The sequence below is a fragment of the Vigna unguiculata genome, chromosome 4, assembly GCF_037176805.1.
Source record: "Vigna unguiculata cultivar grain cowpea cultivar isolate G323 ecotype 2 chromosome 4, ASM3717680v1, whole genome shotgun sequence".
Lineage (NCBI taxonomy): Eukaryota > Viridiplantae > Streptophyta > Magnoliopsida > Fabales > Fabaceae > Vigna > Vigna unguiculata.
In genome coordinates this window covers 34,844,038-34,862,872 of record NC_140795.1, presented here as the reverse complement: position 1 = coordinate 34,862,872, position 18,835 = coordinate 34,844,038, and the positions used below count along the sequence as shown (strand labels likewise).

At 29.9% G+C, this 18,835-nt stretch overlaps 3 protein-coding genes across 4 annotated transcripts; 2 read left to right on the top strand and 1 right to left on the bottom strand.

The window, feature by feature from the left end:
* Positions 1–1,368: 1,368 nt before the first annotated feature.
* Positions 1,369–3,123, top strand: LOC114180412 (GATA transcription factor 9-like). 2 transcript variants are annotated; one of them, XM_085672213.1, is made up of 2 exons: positions 1,369–1,595; positions 2,023–3,123. In XM_085672213.1, the coding sequence occupies exons 1-2, from the start codon at positions 1,569–1,571 to the stop codon at positions 2,713–2,715; spliced, it is 720 nt and encodes a 239-aa protein (XP_085528339.1). In that variant the 5' UTR covers positions 1,369–1,568; the 3' UTR covers positions 2,716–3,123. The 2 variants fall into 2 exon arrangements, with proteins under 2 accessions (XP_085528339.1, XP_027922532.1); XM_028066731.2 differs by having other exon boundaries at positions 1,378–1,651.
* Positions 3,124–4,000: 877 nt separating this feature from the next.
* LOC114180411 (glucan endo-1,3-beta-glucosidase 8-like) lies at positions 4,001–7,462 on the bottom strand. Its single transcript, XM_028066730.2, has 2 exons — positions 6,404–7,462; positions 4,001–5,269 (listed from the first exon to the last, which is right to left on the bottom strand). The coding sequence occupies exons 1-2, from the start codon at positions 6,736–6,738 to the stop codon at positions 4,162–4,164; spliced, it is 1,443 nt and encodes a 480-aa protein (XP_027922531.1). The 5' UTR covers positions 6,739–7,462; the 3' UTR covers positions 4,001–4,161.
* Positions 7,463–15,917: 8,455 nt separating this feature from the next.
* LOC146887082 (uncharacterized) lies at positions 15,918–16,804 on the top strand. Its single transcript, XM_085672013.1, has 5 exons — positions 15,918–16,058; positions 16,137–16,176; positions 16,292–16,402; positions 16,511–16,586; positions 16,672–16,804. Exons 1-5 carry the CDS (start codon positions 15,918–15,920, stop codon positions 16,802–16,804), a joined length of 501 nt encoding a protein of 166 aa, XP_085528139.1.
* Positions 16,805–18,835: the final 2,031 nt, after the last annotated feature.

Genomic DNA, 18,835 nt, shown 5'->3' with positions numbered 1-18,835 from the left:
TTAAAAGGACTAAATCCACATATTTAACCATTCTTTTAATGATTACAAAATTGAAAATTCTTATAATGTTACCAGTTAATATAATATAATAACTGTGTATTTAATTCTTTTTTTTTCCAATAACTAAGTTTCAATATATTTTTTAATTCGTAGAAATGATTTTATTAATTTGATTCATAAACATATTTCTTTCATTTTCATCTTTAAAAAGTTCAATATAACTACTTTTAATTAGTATATATTAATGGATTTTAATTCACATGTATCTTTTTTATTATTTCAAAATCCGAAATCATATTTTTTTTCTTGATATATTTTTTAAGACAAATGAATACTATTTATTTTGGAAATTTACAATTTTTTTACTAATGAGTATTATTCAAAAATGACAACCTTATAAAATAAATAATTAATGAATGTAATATGTGAGTCAAAAAGCTATGAAATTATTTCAAATATTTTAGATGTAAAAGGTATTTACAAAAAATTAAAATCAAAATATATTTATAAATTTAATTACATATTATCAATCAATTATCATAATTTGGTAAATTCACTATTTAATTTTTTATGTACACATTTACACGCCAATGAATCGTTACTCGTCTAATAAATTGAAAAAATATACAAAAATGAAAGTATGATGCTATGATAGGTGAAAAGCATGGATAACAAATTCACCAAAATAATAGAATGATAGAGTAATTAAATGACAAATTTCAATTAAACTTTAATTAAGTTGATTTTTCAGAATTAATCTATCATTTAATCATACAATTAAATAAAAACAAGAACAAAAATATGGAAAATTAAACCAAATCTCGTTAAGATACAAAACATACTTTCTACATAAACAATAATGAAATCCAGCACAAATCAAGTAGATATCTATTATTAAAAAAAATAATTAAACTAATATCATAAGAAAGGGGACCAAATGAAGTTTTACTTTTTAAAATATCTATTTATTTCTAATATTTAATAATTATACATGTTTGTAGATGCTTCAACACATGCAAGTGAAGAAATGTGTCTCTTGATACTTGTGAGTGAACAGAGGCTGCATCCACAGAAAAGCAACCATGCAAGCAAGAGTTCTGCCAATCAATTCTACCCTTTTACTTTTAACCAAAAATAAAGAGAAAGTTTTGGACAAAGGTGTTGTAAATTATTTCACTACCATTTTAAACGATTACTTTACTCTGTGTGATTATTTTGATGACAAAAGGAAGAAGACACGGTGGAATAACATAAGGTAATAAAGGGTGCATAAAGATAATTGATGTTATGGGGTAAACATGGTAATGAAAAACGAGAGATGTTGATTGGTGAGTGTGTGCATGAGACAGGGATGTTAACTTTCTCGCAGATTGATTTTTCAAAATTTGATCTGTTTCCTTTCTTTAGCCTTTATCTGCCGACAAAAACTCTGAGGACCATAAAGAGAGAGTGTTGAGTAGTGTGACATGTAACACCAAACTCAAACACTTAACTTTGTTTCTCTCCTTTTTTTTTTCTTCTTCTTCTTGCTAATCTTCTCACCTTCACTCTCTTCTTCATGGACATGGATGTTTGCAGAAATGTATCAGTTTCTGGTGAGTGTCAGCAAGAGCTTCCCACCCTTGATGACCTTTTCTCACATCAGAACATGGTTAGTGTGTTTTGGCCAATTCATTTTCCACCTCTATATTTTCCTGCTTTTGGCACTTGTTTGATGAATTTTCCTTTTTTTTCCTAGTTTTACCACTTGGGTTTTCCTTGTAGACCACTCCCCTTTTGGTTTCACTGCTGAAATCTGTTCATTTTTGAGTCTTATATGAGAAAATTGTTCTGGGGGGTGATTTATCAGAGAAAGTTTTTGTGGCAAACTCTTCTCCAAGAACCAAAACTCCACTTTTATGCATAACGGACTGAAGAAACAAACTAATGAAGTTTCAATATTTGTTGGTGTGTATGTATATGTGTTGTTATGTGACTGTTCCAACTAAACTGAAGTGTTTGTGGAACCTAAAATGTGAGCAGGAAGAGGATTTTGGCATGGAATGGTTGTCTGTGTTTGTGGAAGACTGTTTTTCCAGTAAGCCAAGTTGCCTCTTGGCACCCCCTGGTGTTGAAAGCAGAAGCACAAGCAGTAGCAGCAAGCCTTCAAGCACAATGCAAAGACCCCAACAAAGTTACTGTCCTCTGCAGAATTTTTCTGTGCCAGGGAAAGCCAGGAGCAAGAGGAAGAGGCTATCAGCACCAAGGACAAAACACACTCTAAGCACTTGGTCTCATAATTTCAGCACTCAAGTGTTGAGTTCTGACCCTCCTCTGTTGAAACAAGCCTATTGGTTGGCTGATAGTGAACTCATTGTCCCAAAGAAGAAGGATGAGGAAGAAGTGAAAGTAGAGATTGTGGTGAGGAAGGAGAAACTGGGGGAGTGTTGTGATGAAGATGAGGGTGAAGTGAACAATAGTAGTAATAATAATAATGGGCAGCACCCAATTCCAAGAAGGTGCACACATTGTCTGGCTCAGAGGACCCCACAGTGGAGGGCAGGACCATTGGGTCCAAAGACACTATGCAATGCATGTGGTGTGAGGTACAAGTCTGGAAGGTTGTTGCCAGAGTATAGGCCAGCCAAGAGCCCTACTTTTGTTAGCTATTTGCATTCAAATTCACACAAGAGAGTCATGGAGATGAGAATGAGTGTTCCATCTACTCAGAAGTGATGTTACTGCATACTTTTCATGTACAACCAAACTTCAAAATCAAGGAACACATTATTTGGAAACAGATATTATGAGCCATATGAAGCACACTTTCAAAAGTACTAAAACAAGTGCAGATTGTAGCTTGTAATATGCAAGGAACAATTTTTACTCAAATCATGGTTTGTGATTTCAAATTATGTTGAAATATTATTCAACTGTTGTTTTGCTAAATCTGTCACAACCCATTGATCCAAACTTGTACACAACAGATTACAATTTAGAATCCAGAGTTCAAAACCAGTTATCCATGTTATACAATTCAGAATCCATAGTTCAAAACCAATTATCATGTTATACAACTCAGAATCCAAAGTTCAAATCATGTTACCAAAGTTCAAAGCATGATATATAAGCCTTTTGCTCTTAGCTTTTTTCTTCTTTAGACACATATTGGTGGCTTCTTGGATTTTTCAATATTGCTCCATTTCCCTGATTTTGGTCTTTTTGTGCTTTGAAATTTCCTTGTCAATGTCACGAATTTTGTTCAACTTGGTATCATATGCTTTCACTATAAGCACGTGACAGAGCTATTTATTTGTTTGAAATTTGAACTTTGCAGTTGGCATGCACTAGCTTCCTCCATTACAATATGCTCGTGACTTTTATTTTCACTATGCTTTTATATAAGAATAAGAGGAACAATTATAGCGTTTAGTTATGTTTTTCTTTGTTTTTGTTTTAGGTTTTTAATTACAAAACTGCCACTTTGTTTTCTCTTTAATTTTGCTTTTCAAATATTTATACAGAAAACTGAAAATGATTTTTACTTGTTTTCTCTGTCCTTTTACGAATATTTGAAAAGAAAAAGGCTGAAGTTTATAAATAAAATCACAACTTTTAAAACTCTATTTCTAACCATACAACTAGTTAGTGTATTGATTTTCCGGTTCAAAAACATTCCCTACTTTTATTCTAAGCACTTTGCTTGTAACTAATATATTTGATTCTGGCATCTAATAATTTAAGATCCTATGCATGTAAAGTAAAATAAACAATTCTAGTGGTCAATGAAGAAGAGTTGACACCTCTACAAGTTTATAATCTTTTATTCCTGTAGTTGTCGGTTGATTTTTCTATTATCAATTAAACTGATTTATTTTAATCTTAAAAATAAGCTATTCTCTATGCTTTGATGCACCATCTATATATAATAGCATGGTATTTCACAGACACATGTGAAGACAGCAGAATTAGATCACAGAAGAAAGAGTCAAATGCAATTTACTTAAGACTTAAAAAGTAACTTTTTCGATCTGATCAGTGAAAAAGTTATTTGATAAATGAATGTTCAACATTCAGAATATCTCAAGTACAACAACTCATGATCACATGTATGTGTATAGTTCCTCCTACCTATAACAATAATGATAATAATATTAATAATGATGATGTATGTACAAGACCCTACAACATTAAAATCAAGGGTAGAAGAGTGATAGATAAGGAAGCTACTATTGAGGGCCTCAAAGAAGGGGAAAGGGAAGGATTTATCTGAACAATGAAGTTGCAAGTTGGTGTTGAAATGTTGCTTGTTGTAAGCCTTGCCAAACCTTCAAAATTGCAGGCCAAGTCATTCTGATCCTGTGTCTGGTAATATATGTTAAATGCATAAGAGGCATTCCCATTTGCATCCAAGTTGCTGCAAGAAGATCCATATCCAAGTGCAGTGCAATCAGCAAGGGTGCAAGCATAGTTTATGTTATCAGCGAGTTTGCTTAGGTTTTGTGCATCAGGGTTGAACATGCACCACTTTGGATCAAGATAGTACACATTTTGAGCACCAACTAGTAACTTGTTTTGGCCTTTTCCAGAAAGGTCCATTGGAAACTTAGGCTTTCCATCATACTTGAAAATTCCCCAATGGCGTTCAAAGTTCCCTGGGGCAATGCTTTTGGCATCCTCATCAATGAGGCCAAAAAGATAAACTTCAATGTATTTTGGCCTAAGTGGGGTCCCTTTGTTCAATGCAAGCTTTGGTAGAAGTCCATTGTAGAACCTAAAAGCATATCCTACATTGGCATTTTTGTCACCATCTGTTGGCCATCCCACCTCTCCTACCAGAATTGGCATGTCTCCATACCCCACTTTTTGGAGGGCGGAGACCAAGGTGTCAAAGTTTGCATCAAACACATTGGTGTATGAAACCCCATTATCATTTATGGGGTTAGCCACCCCATCAAAGAAGGCATAGTCAAGAGGGAAATTGTCATTCCCGTAGAGGCTCAAGAAGGGGTAAATGTTCACTGTGAATGGAGCATTGTTCTTGGCCAAAAATTGCACAATTTGAATCATTAGGTCTCTTATATCAGGCCTAAACATTCCACCTGATGGAACAGGGTTGTTTGTTGGAGACTCATACACATCAGCATTTAAGGGCACTGTGGCTTTTATGGAGTCTCCTACACCAACTTCATTGAGGGCATTCTGAATGTTCCGTAATGCAGGGAAGGTGACTTGCATGAATGAACCATTGTAGGATTTCAGAAATGGCTCGTTCCCAACTGCTACATACCTGTGAAAGAATAAACATGGAGTGACAAATAAACAAACACTTAGAGTTCATTGGAATTCAAATATAAACAAAACCAATATGTATTCATTTTTAATTGGAATCACCTAGTTCAAAAATCAGAATTGAGAAAATTTTCCCAAGACAGGACAAAAGTTTTATGATTTTTTTTTTTTTCAAGTGGCAACTCCAATTTCCAATACTAATATTTCATCCTTACTTAGTGGACTTATCATTTGGAGTTGTAACTTTGAGGAAGATTTTACTTAAATCTTAATCTCAAACACAGAAGTTCTTCTGAAGTTCAAACACAGGCAGAATTTTTCCAAAGTTGCAACACTCAAAACAGTAATAATCTTTTCTCCTCTTCCTTCCATTTCTTTAAGTATGTCTTTCAACCGTTCTTCAAGATCAATGTTCTCCATTTATTAAAAGATAGGAAAAAAGAAGTGCAATGAGCTTTCTCAAAATTATATATTTTCATAGAGTATAGTTCTAGATGATTTTCTAGTCACAAAGGAAATAATTAGTACTACTGATCTAGGAGTTGAATAGGCCAATTAAAATCACTTTTTTCAAACGCTCTCACAAGAAGCCACACCACAACTACCGAAAAATAGAATCTATATGCAGAAAAAGGTACAATTTCAGGTCACTTTTTCTGTGTCTCCTTCTTAGATCCAGTGAAGACCAATTTGCATACAGTCACAAAGTGACCATACTTTTAACCATGAGATGAAAAGTAGAAAAAATTAAGTTATGTACTACTTTTCGTTCAGAATAAAATTTTATCTCAGTAATGTACTTAATTTTTAAGGTAAATTTTTATTTATGACCTATTAAGTAATAAAATTCCAATTTTGATTGAACAACAATGGAATAGAGATACAGATCAAACAGTTAGAGATGTGTTTAAATCAAATTTACCATAACAAAATATCAGTAATCTGGTTTTTTTTTTTCCTTAATCACAAAGAACCTCATATCAAGCAAGAATCCAAATTACCAAGCAAAACATGAAATCAAGATTCATGATTCAAACATATTACATAACTTCTTACTTACATTCCACACTCCCTGAAGATTAAAAACTCATCTCACATTCACAAATAGGAGAAAGAAAGTTATGTAACTCACTTGATGTTAACTCCACCCCTGAAATTGTAGCTTGTGACATTCTTCTTCACCCACTGCATGGCACGATCATAGTCATTCATCTCAGAAAGTTGGTTATTGGGAATGGCAACCATGACTTCAATCCCTGACCCAGATAGAGCCTTCATGCAAGACTCATCTGCATCAAACAGCTTCACCTTTTGAATCCCATTCTCCTTCAACATCTCAACCACAGTGTCTGCTCTCAACTGGTGTGTGGCTTGGGTCCCCCAGTTCACCCCAAGCCCTTCCACATCCCACCAACACATCACCCCAATCACTGCAAAAATCCATCTCAAAAACCACCTTTTTCCCATCCCACAAAAACAACAACAAAAGGGTATTCCTAGAAATTATTTGCTCTTCAAAAGCTTTTGGGTGATCACAAGATTTCTCTATTCAAAATACTGTTTAGTGTGACAAGTGAAAGTTAGCCCTTTGGGATGAAAAACCCAGAACCCTTTTTCACCCACCAATGAATAAGAATGAGTTGGTTTTTTTTAAAAAAAAAACTCTTTTCTTTGGTTTGCTGTATTTTACCAATCTGTATTGAATATGAAGAATGTCAACCCCAGAAGTTCTTTCTTATAAATCCAAGAATCAAGTTTCTTTGTTTGTTCCCTAACTTTTTTGACTGAAACAAGTGACAAAATGAGAAAAGTTGAAAAATTTATGAAAAAGAAGGGTTGAAAGAAAACCCCTTTAGCTCCCAAAGAAGAAAGACAAGTATTGATTACCTCCACAACTTTTGTTGTGATTGAGGTATGGTGACACCAAGTTGTGGATCTATAGAGAGTTAGAATAATAGCCACGTAACTTGAGAAAGGCTTTGAACTATAAGAGAAAGTGATAACTGTAAGAAAACATAAATGCAGTTCAATGAATGGAATGAAAATAGTGAAAATAATGGAAGTTTGAATGAGTGATAAAGAAAGGGGTGAAAGAGAAAGGTGGTGCTTTGTTCTGTGTTTGTGTCGGTTTTGAATGAAAGATCATGTGAAGAAAAATTGGAAGTTGATGTTATTTGCTGTGTGAAATGAGAAAGAGTTTTAGACTTTATATTGAAGCAAAGAAGAAAGCAACGAGGTGCTTCGGTTGTTCTATTCTATGTGCAAACTACGTCAAATTGTCACAGTTTCCAAAGTTAATTAATTTATTTAGCAGAGTTAATAAATGCGCATTGATTCTCGTTTATAAGAATAAAAAAATCTATTATAATAACGTCAAATATTTTGTTCAGTAATTGGAATTAATACCCTAAATGAAATAAAATTAAAAATAGTTTGTCAACTATTATATATATGTTAATAAAATAATTTTTATTATTGCATACAATTATAAAATATAAGTTGAAGATGCTAGAAAATATTACTTTGATAGATATAAGAACAAAATGAAAAAACATAAAATGTTAGATAGTTCGGATTTAGAAAAAAAGAATGCTAATCATTATCTTAAGATTCATCGGAATAATAAATATATTTGATATTATATTTTTACATAGTTGAAATAATTAAATATAATAATTTAAATAGTATAAATGTATATGATAAATTTTATAAAAATAAGAATATTTTTATAATTTTTAAATAATAATTTATTATCATAAGGACTTTAAAATTTTTAAAGTTTTTGTTAAAAAGAAAAAAAATTTAATTAAATCTCAAATTCACATTTTAATTATATTTGTTTTAGAAATGTTTAAACTAATTTTATTCGTTGGTTTTTTTGTTAATTTATATTTTTTTATTTGTTTTTTAATTTTTAGATGTTTAATACTATTTTTTTTGTTGATTTTTATATTAATTTAAACTTTTTTATATTTAATTATATTTAATTTTTAACAACATTAAAATATAATTATTTGATTGTTTAATTAGTTTTTAACTTTTATATGTAAATGTTAAATAAAATATTAAATATATATTTACATGTGTAATATTTATGGATATTTTTATCTTTTAAAAAAAATAAGTTATATTAATAATTATTAGTTTAGATTTTATTTAATATTATATTTATTTTGAATCTTTCTAAAAATGTTAAAAACAGTTTTATTTATAAACTACTATTCATATGATAGTTTATAATATCTTGTTATATTTAATGTTCATTAAAAATACTAATTAATACAATCCACAAATATTTTCGTGCCAAAAAAATAAATCTAAAGTTCTGATGCATCCATGACTAAGAATGCCGAAAATATTTTAATTTTAAAACTGGTAATAATCATTTAATTAATGAATGTTTAATTCTATTGCAATTTAGAAATTCATTTACATTTAATATTATTTAAGTAAATTTGACTATTATTTGAAATACTTAAGTGAATTGAATTATGCATTTAGTTAGATAAATATTTTTTGAAAATATTATTGATTTAATACGAAATTCTATAAAATAAGAAATATTTAAGAATAGTATTTTTTAAGTAGGAGAATGTAACACATATCTTATTACATTAAAGATATAATTTTAAAGTAAAAAAGAATTTAAATTATTTTATAACAAGTTTATAAATAGGTTTAAAACTATTTATTATGTATTTTAACTAAAATTTTATTGTACTAAGTAGTTAAACTTTTAAATTATTTTTGTTATATATTTTTTTACGTTCATTTGTTGCATTAACGATATTATTGAGAAGATAATAACAAATATTTTCAGAAGTATTTAAAATTTTAATATATACTGTCAAACATACAGGTAACAAACCGGCACTTTCACGTTTAATGTATTCGCAATTTTTTAATTTTTATAAAGATTTGAGTTAACTTAATAAAAAATATATAATTAATTTTTAAAACAATGTTTCATAAAAAAACAAAATATATATAGAATTTTTTTTAAATAATTGTTAAAAATAAAAAATAAATTAAAAAAAAAATTTTAAAATAAAAATTAAAGATAAACTATTTATTAAATAATTAATTTTTAAAATAATAATTAAAGATAAAAGTGAAAATATAAAATGTGACACAAAAAATATATCTCTTTATATGTTGTTATATATATATATATATATATATATATATATATATATATATATATAATAAATAAATAAAAACAACTAATTTATTAGGAATATATGTTTTATGTTGATACACACTAAGAGAAATATAATAAATAACTCTTCAATAATAAAAACAAACTATCAAGTAGCAACACAAGTGAAGGTTCAATACTAATTACACACAATCTTTTAAAATTTTTGAGAAAATCAAGAGAGTTGAAAGACTTCTTGAAAAAATGCACTCAAGGAACAATGTGAAAAAACTCACTTTTGCCATTCTAGACATTTTAGATTGTGTTTTGTAATGTATGATGAAAGTCATCTTAGAATGAATAAAAAATTAAATTTATATATCAATTTATAAACTAAAAAGTATTGGTAACTAAAGTAGTTTTTATTATGAATAATTAGTCTCTAAATTGGTAAATAAAATAATTTTTATTATCAATTAAATTGGTGACTAGCATTAGCTTCCAAGATTTTGGCTACCAAAGGAATTGATTTCTAAATTGGTCTCCAAATAATTAATTAAACACCAATTTAGAGATAAATTCCTTTAGTAGTCAAAATCTTGATAACTAATGTTAGTGACCAATTTATAGGCCAATTCATAATAGAAACTATTTTAGTTACTAATTTAGAGACTAATTATAACTTTTTATCCACAATAAAAATTGTTTTTATTACCAATAATTTTTAGTTTATAAATTGATATTCAAATTGATCACTATAGTGACTAGTTATTTTTAGTCACTAAAATTATTCATAATTTAGGAATTTTCTTATAATATCTTAACTTGTTAATCACTTATTCTTAGAATAAGGTGAATTTTAATGAAAAATTTTCTCTATTTTAATCAATTATGTTACCCACCATTGATGAAAAAAATTAAAAACACATTTATTTGTTCATAGAAATAAGTTAAATCATTTAATTATTCTTGTTTATCAATTCATAGAAACAAGTTAAAAACACATTTATTTGTTCTCTTATTGAATCCATTATCAATATTGATAATCGATTATTCTATTATGAAAATACATCACAAACAAATTAATCGATCATTCTGAATTTAAAATCTTTTTTAAAACATTTTAAACTATTCAAAACAAATTTTATGATTAAAGATGAGTTCTAAAATGAATTACTTGTGATTACCTTATGAGCAAGGCTCACAAACACACACAATGAAAGCTATAACAAGTAATACATATTTAACACCATCTTCTTCAAACATTGTAATCAAAACAAACTTCTCCAAACTCTTCCAAGAAGTACAACTTGGCTTTATTCTTTAAGTTCAATTGTGACCCTATGTAACAATAGATCAACTTCACTACTTTCACTAACTAAGGACTATTATCACTACCCATGAGGACGACGTTGGATCATGTGGGACCTCATCTTCCCCTGAATCCATTACCCTCACAGAAGAATTACTTAAAGAACTAGTTGAAGTAGACTCTGACATACTTGAATGAGATGTAGAGAAAGACAATATCTCAATTTCCAGACTAGTAGGGGCCCTCACGAAAACCTTCTCCCTATTAATAGAACATTTCAATAGGATTTAATAGTTTTTTAGCCCTTCACCAACCTTTCCACTTGTCTAAACATGGTCTCGGCTTATGATAAACTAAGACTCTCGATGCAATCTTAGAAGTGCAACTTCGAGTTGAGAGGTAGGTGTATAATCCATGGCCAAGATTATATTGCATGAAACAGTCGTCATCATCACAATCTGCATTTAAAGTTAATAATATGAAAATTTTATGTTACGATCTGGAAATTAATATAATGTCCATGTCTTAAACATTCCTAATATGGAGTTAGTATATCTAAAAAAAAAACCCATTCATGTAAAGACTCATTGGGGAAAATATATAATGAATGTTATTTATTACATAAGGTAAAATTTCTTTGATATATACAAAAAACATATAATATGGATCATTGACTTGAGTGTCAAAATGTCTTTGCAAGCACCTACAACTTAAGTCAAAGGAAGGAACATCTCAGAGAAAAAGCAAAGAAAAGCACATATCAAATAAGAAAGTAAAAAATGGATATCTCGAATAAAAAGAAAAGAGAGTATAAGGTCTTGTGAGAACATCTTATTCTCACACAAGAACATATTATTTTAACTTTGGAATGTTACAAATTTTAAATTAACTTCTTTATAACAAATGTTACATAAAGTATATTGTAACGTCCCATTTAATAAACACGCTTAATTAAATGAAACATCACATAAGAAAATATAAAGAGCAAAGTTGCGGAGTATAACATCACTCCTTACAGATATCCAAGGTACTTAGAATGAAATACTAAGGCACATCACGATGCAAATAACAAGACAGAGAAATAGTTCGACATTATTCAAAATAAATGCTCAAAGAGTGAGATAATACAAGGGCTACCCGCCCTAAAAGAAAACTCGAAGATAAGCGGGATCTGATCCAAGACGAACTAAGCAGCGAAATCTCCATCACCCTCATAGCCACAGGTAGTTCTTGCATCTGCTCACATCAATAAATTAATGATCATCGCAAAAAGAGAAAACCACACATAGAACATACAAACAAGCAGAAAGGATAAGCTAGAGTAAAAAGCTTTTTATCATGCAATTGCATACAATTTTATAGTCAAAGATACATACATCAACCAAGCATGTGATGACGAGCAAACAAGACACTAAGACTCAAGACACGATTATCCGGATACATATAATCAGTCGGATTCACTAGATGCTTGCGCTTGTGGTGGCCTCTACTATTCTATAGAGCCAATTTCCAATGGGTTTAACCCTACCACTCACAAGGTTAGCCTTCAAACATCTAAGGCCATTATCCTGCCAAAGACTAGGGCATCTTGCTACTCTCACCACTCGAGTCAGTACGCTCTATGTGAGACTAACTGACTCTTTAGAGTGTCAGAATGCAATCCTTACTTGAATCATTACTAAATTATATAATGAGTCACCACCATGAACCTTCGTGGAATTACATCCTAATCATGAGGCACCACCATGAGCTCCCACTAACAGGGGTCATGGAATTACGTCCTGACCATGAGGCACACCATGCAACCATCATGAAATTACATCCTGACCAATGAGGCACCACTATGAGATCTCACCTAGAGATTCATGGAATTACGTCCTAAACCACACCAAATTCATGTCTCACCAACCAAGCATAAAGTTATCATGCATATCAATTCCATGCCAATATGTACAACCAACCATCCAACAATTCATACTTTCCATTCCATCATAATAACATCTCATCCCCATTTAATCTCATACAACATACATAGCACTACAAATCAGATGTTACATGCATTTTCACATATTGCATGCTTTAAATAGGGCACTCCAACCAACCATACAACCAATAATTAAAAACATGTAAAAGAACACAAATTCCAGCACCAGTCTCGCTCAAGCTATGGACCCTCGCTCAAGCGAAAGAGGTCTTTCGCTCAAGCTACAAGACCTCACTTAGGTGAGACTGCCAACAAAACACATAGTAGGCTTTGCGAGTTCTCGCTTGGGCGAGACCTCCTCGCCTGAGCGAGACTGCTCTTCGCTCAAAGTGGGGTCTCTCGCCTGCACGACAACAAAGCGAACCACAACAAGATACCACGAGTTCTCGTTTAGGAGAGACCCTCTCGCCTGAGAGAGATGCTTCATCGCTCAAAACGAAAGCCCTCCGCTTGAGCGAGAGCTCGAGCAGCAACCTGGGCCAGTTTCTGCTATGCCTGCCTAGGCGAGACAAGCTCGCTTGGGCGAGATTATCAGTTCTCGCTGCTGTTCGTACCCGCATCAGCCACACATACAAGCCTAACCACATAACAAGGCATTCCATACATTCATAGTACCATACAAGCCATACAATCGTGAAATAGCAGCAACGCAAGTAGAAAATCGAAGTAAACAAGTAAGCCCTAGCTTCCTTTACCTGAAAAAAGCTAGCCAAACGACTCCGACACCTAAGTAAATGAGTACGACAACTCCCATAGCAGATTTGTGAGTTGTAAACACTAGTACAGATTGAACACGAGGTCACTACGGTAAACCCTAACTAGAACTACGAAAAATCAAAGCAGAGAGGAAGGGTATGAGTTGGGAAGCAACTTACGTGGAAGAGAAAATGAAGTTGAACTAGCTTGCCACGGAGTAGAGGCAAACCTTAGCAGAGCTTGCTGCTGTAGTTCAAGAGAGGGAAAATGGCTGTTTTCTGAAGGTGGCAAAAATGAGAAGGTTAGGGCTGGTTTAAGGGTTTTGGGCACCCTATAGGATAGCCTTAGGCCCAACAGATTTGGGACAGTCCCTTAAACATTGGGCATAAATAAAAGTGGCCTTACATGTATTCATTTTAACCGAGAAGTCATAATCTATTGATTTTCTAAAATAATTATGTCTAAAACTATCATGTAACCTTAATAAAAGCCACATGCTTTAGTTTTTTGTTTGGTTTATAAATTTAATAAAATTGTTCGTATTCTTTAGGGAAATAAAATTGGTATTGAACCGTGAAATGCTACTGAAGTAGGTTTAAATTAATTCGAACTACATATTTTTAAAACCTTTTTTCTTAAAAAAAGATTACAAACATTAATTTTATAATTTTCATATGAACACAAACAGAATTTCAGTAAATAATATTAATATTCTTACCTATCTAATATTACACATAACTGAAAAATCAGCATATATATATATATATATAATAATAATAATAATAATAATAATAATAATAATAATAATAACTGTTATTTATAATTTATTTATTTGTTATCCAATGAGGTGTAGTGTGGAATTTTGATTCTTCCAAAGTTCTTCCGTGTCAGATGGTCGGTGAGTGCGTCTGATGTGAGTTGTATTTGTTTATGTACGCGCGCATGCAGTGGAGAATCCAATTTTGATCAGAGAGCATTTTATATAATAATACTTTTATATTCTTTTACTTATAGTGGTTTAAAAGTAATTTTTAAAACTAATACAAATTAAAATATGGCTGAATTTAATTTTTACCATTATTTTCTTTTGTATTATTTCAAATTTAAATATTCAATTTTCAATTTCATGAATTGTACATCTGAATATTAAAATTGTGCAAAAATTATTTATTTTTATCAATTGATTATCAATTTACTAATACTATATTGACATCTTTAATGTGAGGTGACTTCTAGTTCAGAATATGCATTTTTTTAAATGTATAAAAATCATTTTTTTAAGAAAAAAATTGTAATAACATATTTTACCATTGAACTTTTGTACTTGTGAAAATTTCATCACAATACTTTCAATTTTGTGGACTTTACCATCTAAAATTTTACCTTTTCTTTCTTCAATAGAAAGTCAATTTATTAATGATGTGATAACATACCAATTAAAATCGTTGAAATATTTCATGGCATATTGATAAAAAGAAATGATAAAATGGACAATATTTGATATCTTTTTTTTAAAATAAAGTAAAAACAATTTTGCCTATTGTGAAGAAATGGTAAAAGAGCATAATCTATAACAATTTATACAAATCCACGTTCATTAATTTTACATAAACACCCTAACTTACAATTTGACATATGTCTCATTTAAAGATTTTGCTATCTTTTCCCAACCTATGAACTTAGTTCTCGATTTACTCCCAAACTCCTGAAGCTCTTCATTTTAATTGATGGGTTTATTGTAAAATTTCGTTTCCCGCCTATCTCTATTGTTCACTGCTCTTGTGTGATTGATTGATTGACGTATATTTATTTTTTACAGAATTGAAGGTTATAGATTCATCTGATACGTTTCTCCAAATAAAATTGTCATTGTAGTTTTTGTTTCTGGTGCTCTCCATGTGTTGAGTCTATTTTGCTTTGCTTCAGGTAAATTTACTTTTCATTTTGTTGTTATATTTTTGAGTATCTTTTTGAACTTGAAATTTGATTGTCTTTTTCTTACTTTTTTTTCTTTGTTTTGAATAATTTTGTTTGTATTGTTCATTCTATTGGTTTTGTGTTATTGTTTCTTGTAATCATTTTGTTTACTTAATTTTTATTTGTTTGAATTTCGTTTTTTCTTCCCTTTTTTATATTCTTTATAAAGTTTGTTGTGCGGTTTCTGATTTATTTTGTTATATTTTGTGTTAGGTTTATTTGAAGTTAAATTTTTCGTTTGTTTTTCTTTGTTCAATGAAAGTACATACTTTTGTTTGGTTTATTTGTTTGTTACTTTTTGTATTCGTAGTTTTGTGTCCATTTTTTTGTTTGTACTGTGTTTTGCTTTGGTTTTGTGTGACATTTTTCCCTTATTTGATTGACTATGAAGATGACCTGATACTCTATGAATGTAAGATAATGCATGTTGATTCATATTACTGTTCATTTTGATCTTACTTTGTTTTATGTAGATTTATATTAATATATATTCGCTATTTATGTAGTTTTGTACAGTGTTTTGACGACATTGATTGTAGATGGCCCGAAAAGTTGATTTTATTGGTTGGATTAATAGACAAAAAGAGACTCTTAAGCTCTGTGTTAGGATAGGTGACCTTTGGTTTATTCAGAACCATGATTCTAATACCCATTTGGAAATGATTTTGATGGATGAAAAGGTAATGTAGGTTTTTTATTTATCCAATTAGTTTACTTGATTTACGACAATGTTGAATTTTATTTCTTTTTGTTTTCAGGGAGATATAATTCCTACTTTGGTTAAGAAGGAAGACTTGGGTTTGTGGGAAGATAAGTTAGTCGAGGGAAAGACTTACATTATGAATAATTTCAAATGCTTAATAAATCAAAGTCGACATCGTGTATGTGATCATCCTCTTAACTTGTTATATAGGAGCAACATCTGTTAAAAAGCAATTACTTCCTTCCATTCCGATGAAGATTTTCAAGTTTAAGTCTATTAAGGATGTAATTGATGGAAATTTCTCGCCCGATTTGTTAGTTGGTAAGTTTGAAGAATGGCAAATCAAATTTTAATTTATTTAGTTTTTCATATGATTTTCTATATCAGTTATTACATGTTCTTAGTTTTCAAATATTTGTTTTGTATTAGATGTCATTGGTGTTGTGGATAATGTAAAGACAAAACCTCATTCCAAAAACATTGTTTTTGATCTACATGATTTAAGGTTAGCATATTTCATTTTTTTTATAATTTATGTTGTTTATAGCTTGAAAATTAATTCTGTTTTACTACAACTTTTTTTTTTGTAGATGTAGTTCTGCAATTGTTAGTTGTGCCTTGTGGGATTCATATTGTACCAAATTTATAGGTAATTGGAACGGAAATGACCTTTCAGAAGTCGTTGTCATAATATTGACTTTGGCAAAGATAAAACTTGCATAAGATATTTTAAATCTAAATTTCATTATTGATGTTGTTGTTACAACTGAAAGATTTTTTCTGTTAGGTCCATGGCTAGTGTGTATTTCGAATTCTTGAAATGGTTCAAAGTTGTTGTTTGTTCAAGAAGCAACAGAAATAACAGAATTCAAAAAATAGTAGTCTGAATTCAAAAATAGTATATATTAATTTGTAATAGTTCTTTGAAGTTAATAATTGTATATTAATTTGTATACTATATTGTTTCATTTTAGTATAATCATATTTATATATATATATATATATATATATATATATATATATATTGTAGTCGATTTAGGAATGATTTCATGCAATATAGTGAAGAATTATCTTAGTATAGTTTCTCTACCTAAATTAGTCAGAACAACCGTTTTATGTTTAAAGCTGGTGTGAAAAACTTATATGAGATCACAACTTTGAAAGAGGTATTGTTTATTCATATATAGAGTTGGATTATTTGCTTTGACTGTATATTACAACTATTAATTATGTGATTTTTGTTGTTCATTTAAGAAGGTGTGTTGTGTTACAATTGCGAGTACAATGAAGTTCAATTTAGGGAATGATGGATGGAGTTTTCTTGCTTGCAAAAGTTGTAGGAAAAGAACTAATGAAACTTATGCTTTCAAGTGTTCCTTTTGTGATTTTAATAATGATAAACCTGGACTTAGGTAATTACTGCACAATTATCTTTATTATATTTTTATGATACCCATCATATGTTTAAATTAATGTTTTCTTTAATTTATATAATTATAAGTTGGAAATCCAAGTTATGGATGAAAGTGGTGTCTCAAATTTTGTGATGTGGGACCAAGAGTGTAACAATACCATTGATATATCAGCTCCTGACTTAAGAAATAAAATGATTGAGGTACAAATTATAATTTATCGTCTTCACTATTTGATTTCATTATCTTATGTTAAGGAATACTATATTCTTATTCCTGATATAGAAATAATTGATGTTGAATTGAATTTTATATTAGGAAGATGAGGATGATCTAAAATGTTTTCCAGAAGATCTGGATGTCCTACTAGGATGTACACTTACTTTTAGGGTCCAATGTCATCCCAAAAAGAAATATGCATCAGTAATCAAAGTATTCGACATGATTAATTTCTCTCATTAAAGCTCAATTACACCCAAAAGTACTATAAATGTTGTCTTTTGTTAATTTTTATAATTGAAATTTGATTTTGAATTATTCTTTAAATTGTGCAGACGTCATTGCCACAACTGACCATGATCCTGAAGTTGAGATATATCCCACCCCTTCAAAAGCCTTATCTTAGGAAACTAACATTGAATATCATGGACTGAAAGATATCCCATTTGGTCAACTATCAACAACCAAAAATGTCAAGACGAGGAAACAAAAAATCAAGAAGGAGAAGAATTAATTAAAAGTTCTTTTATTTATATTACTACTTTTAATATTATCACTGTTATTTTGGTAAACTTCTTGATGACACCACAAATATTTTGTTGGTCTAGTTTGTAATTTGAAGATATGCGTTAGAACTAATGTAATTATGAATGTCAGAACCTTTTGATTAAATATGCTGTAATTTGAAGATATAAGTTAGAATATTTTGGTTCATTTTTTGGAAGGTCAATGTAAATGAACTTATGTAGTTATGAATGAACAATTATAACCGTAAGTGCTTATAAGTATGAACTTTATTGTGTCTGCATTCAATATACAAATTACAAAATTTTGTATCCATTTTACAAATTAACAATTATGGTAGTTGTAAATTCATGTTTAAATGTTGAAATACTATATATAGCGAAGTAAATGCATTGAAAGAATTTATGTATAAAAGCAAAATATTTGTAAATGTTATAAATATCATAGTTGTGTATTAATCCATGTCATGTATTGCAAATTTTGTTCATATAAATAAAGCCTTTAATATACCAAATCATATTGTGGTTTAATTATATTTGGATTAGATTTTTGTTAAGGTATATACAATACTAATGATTTAATGTTATTCCTAAGTTAG

What these genes read in the sequence shown, in the direction of transcription:
- LOC114180411 (XM_028066730.2), bottom strand. Translation starts at nt 6,738, where the DNA reads ATGGGAAAAAGGTGGTTTTTGAGATGGATTTTTGCAGTGATTGGGGTG. An exon ending in AGGGGTGGAGTTAACATCAA is followed by an intron (nt 5,270 to 6,403) that starts GTGAGTTACATA and finishes ATTCTTTCACAG; the next exon opens with GTATGTAGCAGTTGGGAACG.
- LOC146887082 (XM_085672013.1), top strand. Translation starts at nt 15,918, where the DNA reads ATGGCCCGAAAAGTTGATTTTATTGGTTGGATTAATAGACAAAAAGAG. An exon ending in TGATTTTGATGGATGAAAAG is followed by an intron (nt 16,059 to 16,136) that starts GTAATGTAGGTT and finishes TTTTGTTTTCAG; the next exon opens with GGAGATATAATTCCTACTTT. An exon ending in GGTTAAGAAGGAAGACTTGG is followed by an intron (nt 16,177 to 16,291) that starts GTTTGTGGGAAG and finishes CTTGTTATATAG; the next exon opens with GAGCAACATCTGTTAAAAAG.
- LOC114180412 (XM_028066731.2), top strand. Translation starts at nt 1,559, where the DNA reads ATGGACATGGATGTTTGCAGAAATGTATCAGTTTCTGGTGAGTGTCAG. An exon ending in TTTTCTCACATCAGAACATG is followed by an intron (nt 1,652 to 2,022) that starts GTTAGTGTGTTT and finishes AAATGTGAGCAG; the next exon opens with GAAGAGGATTTTGGCATGGA.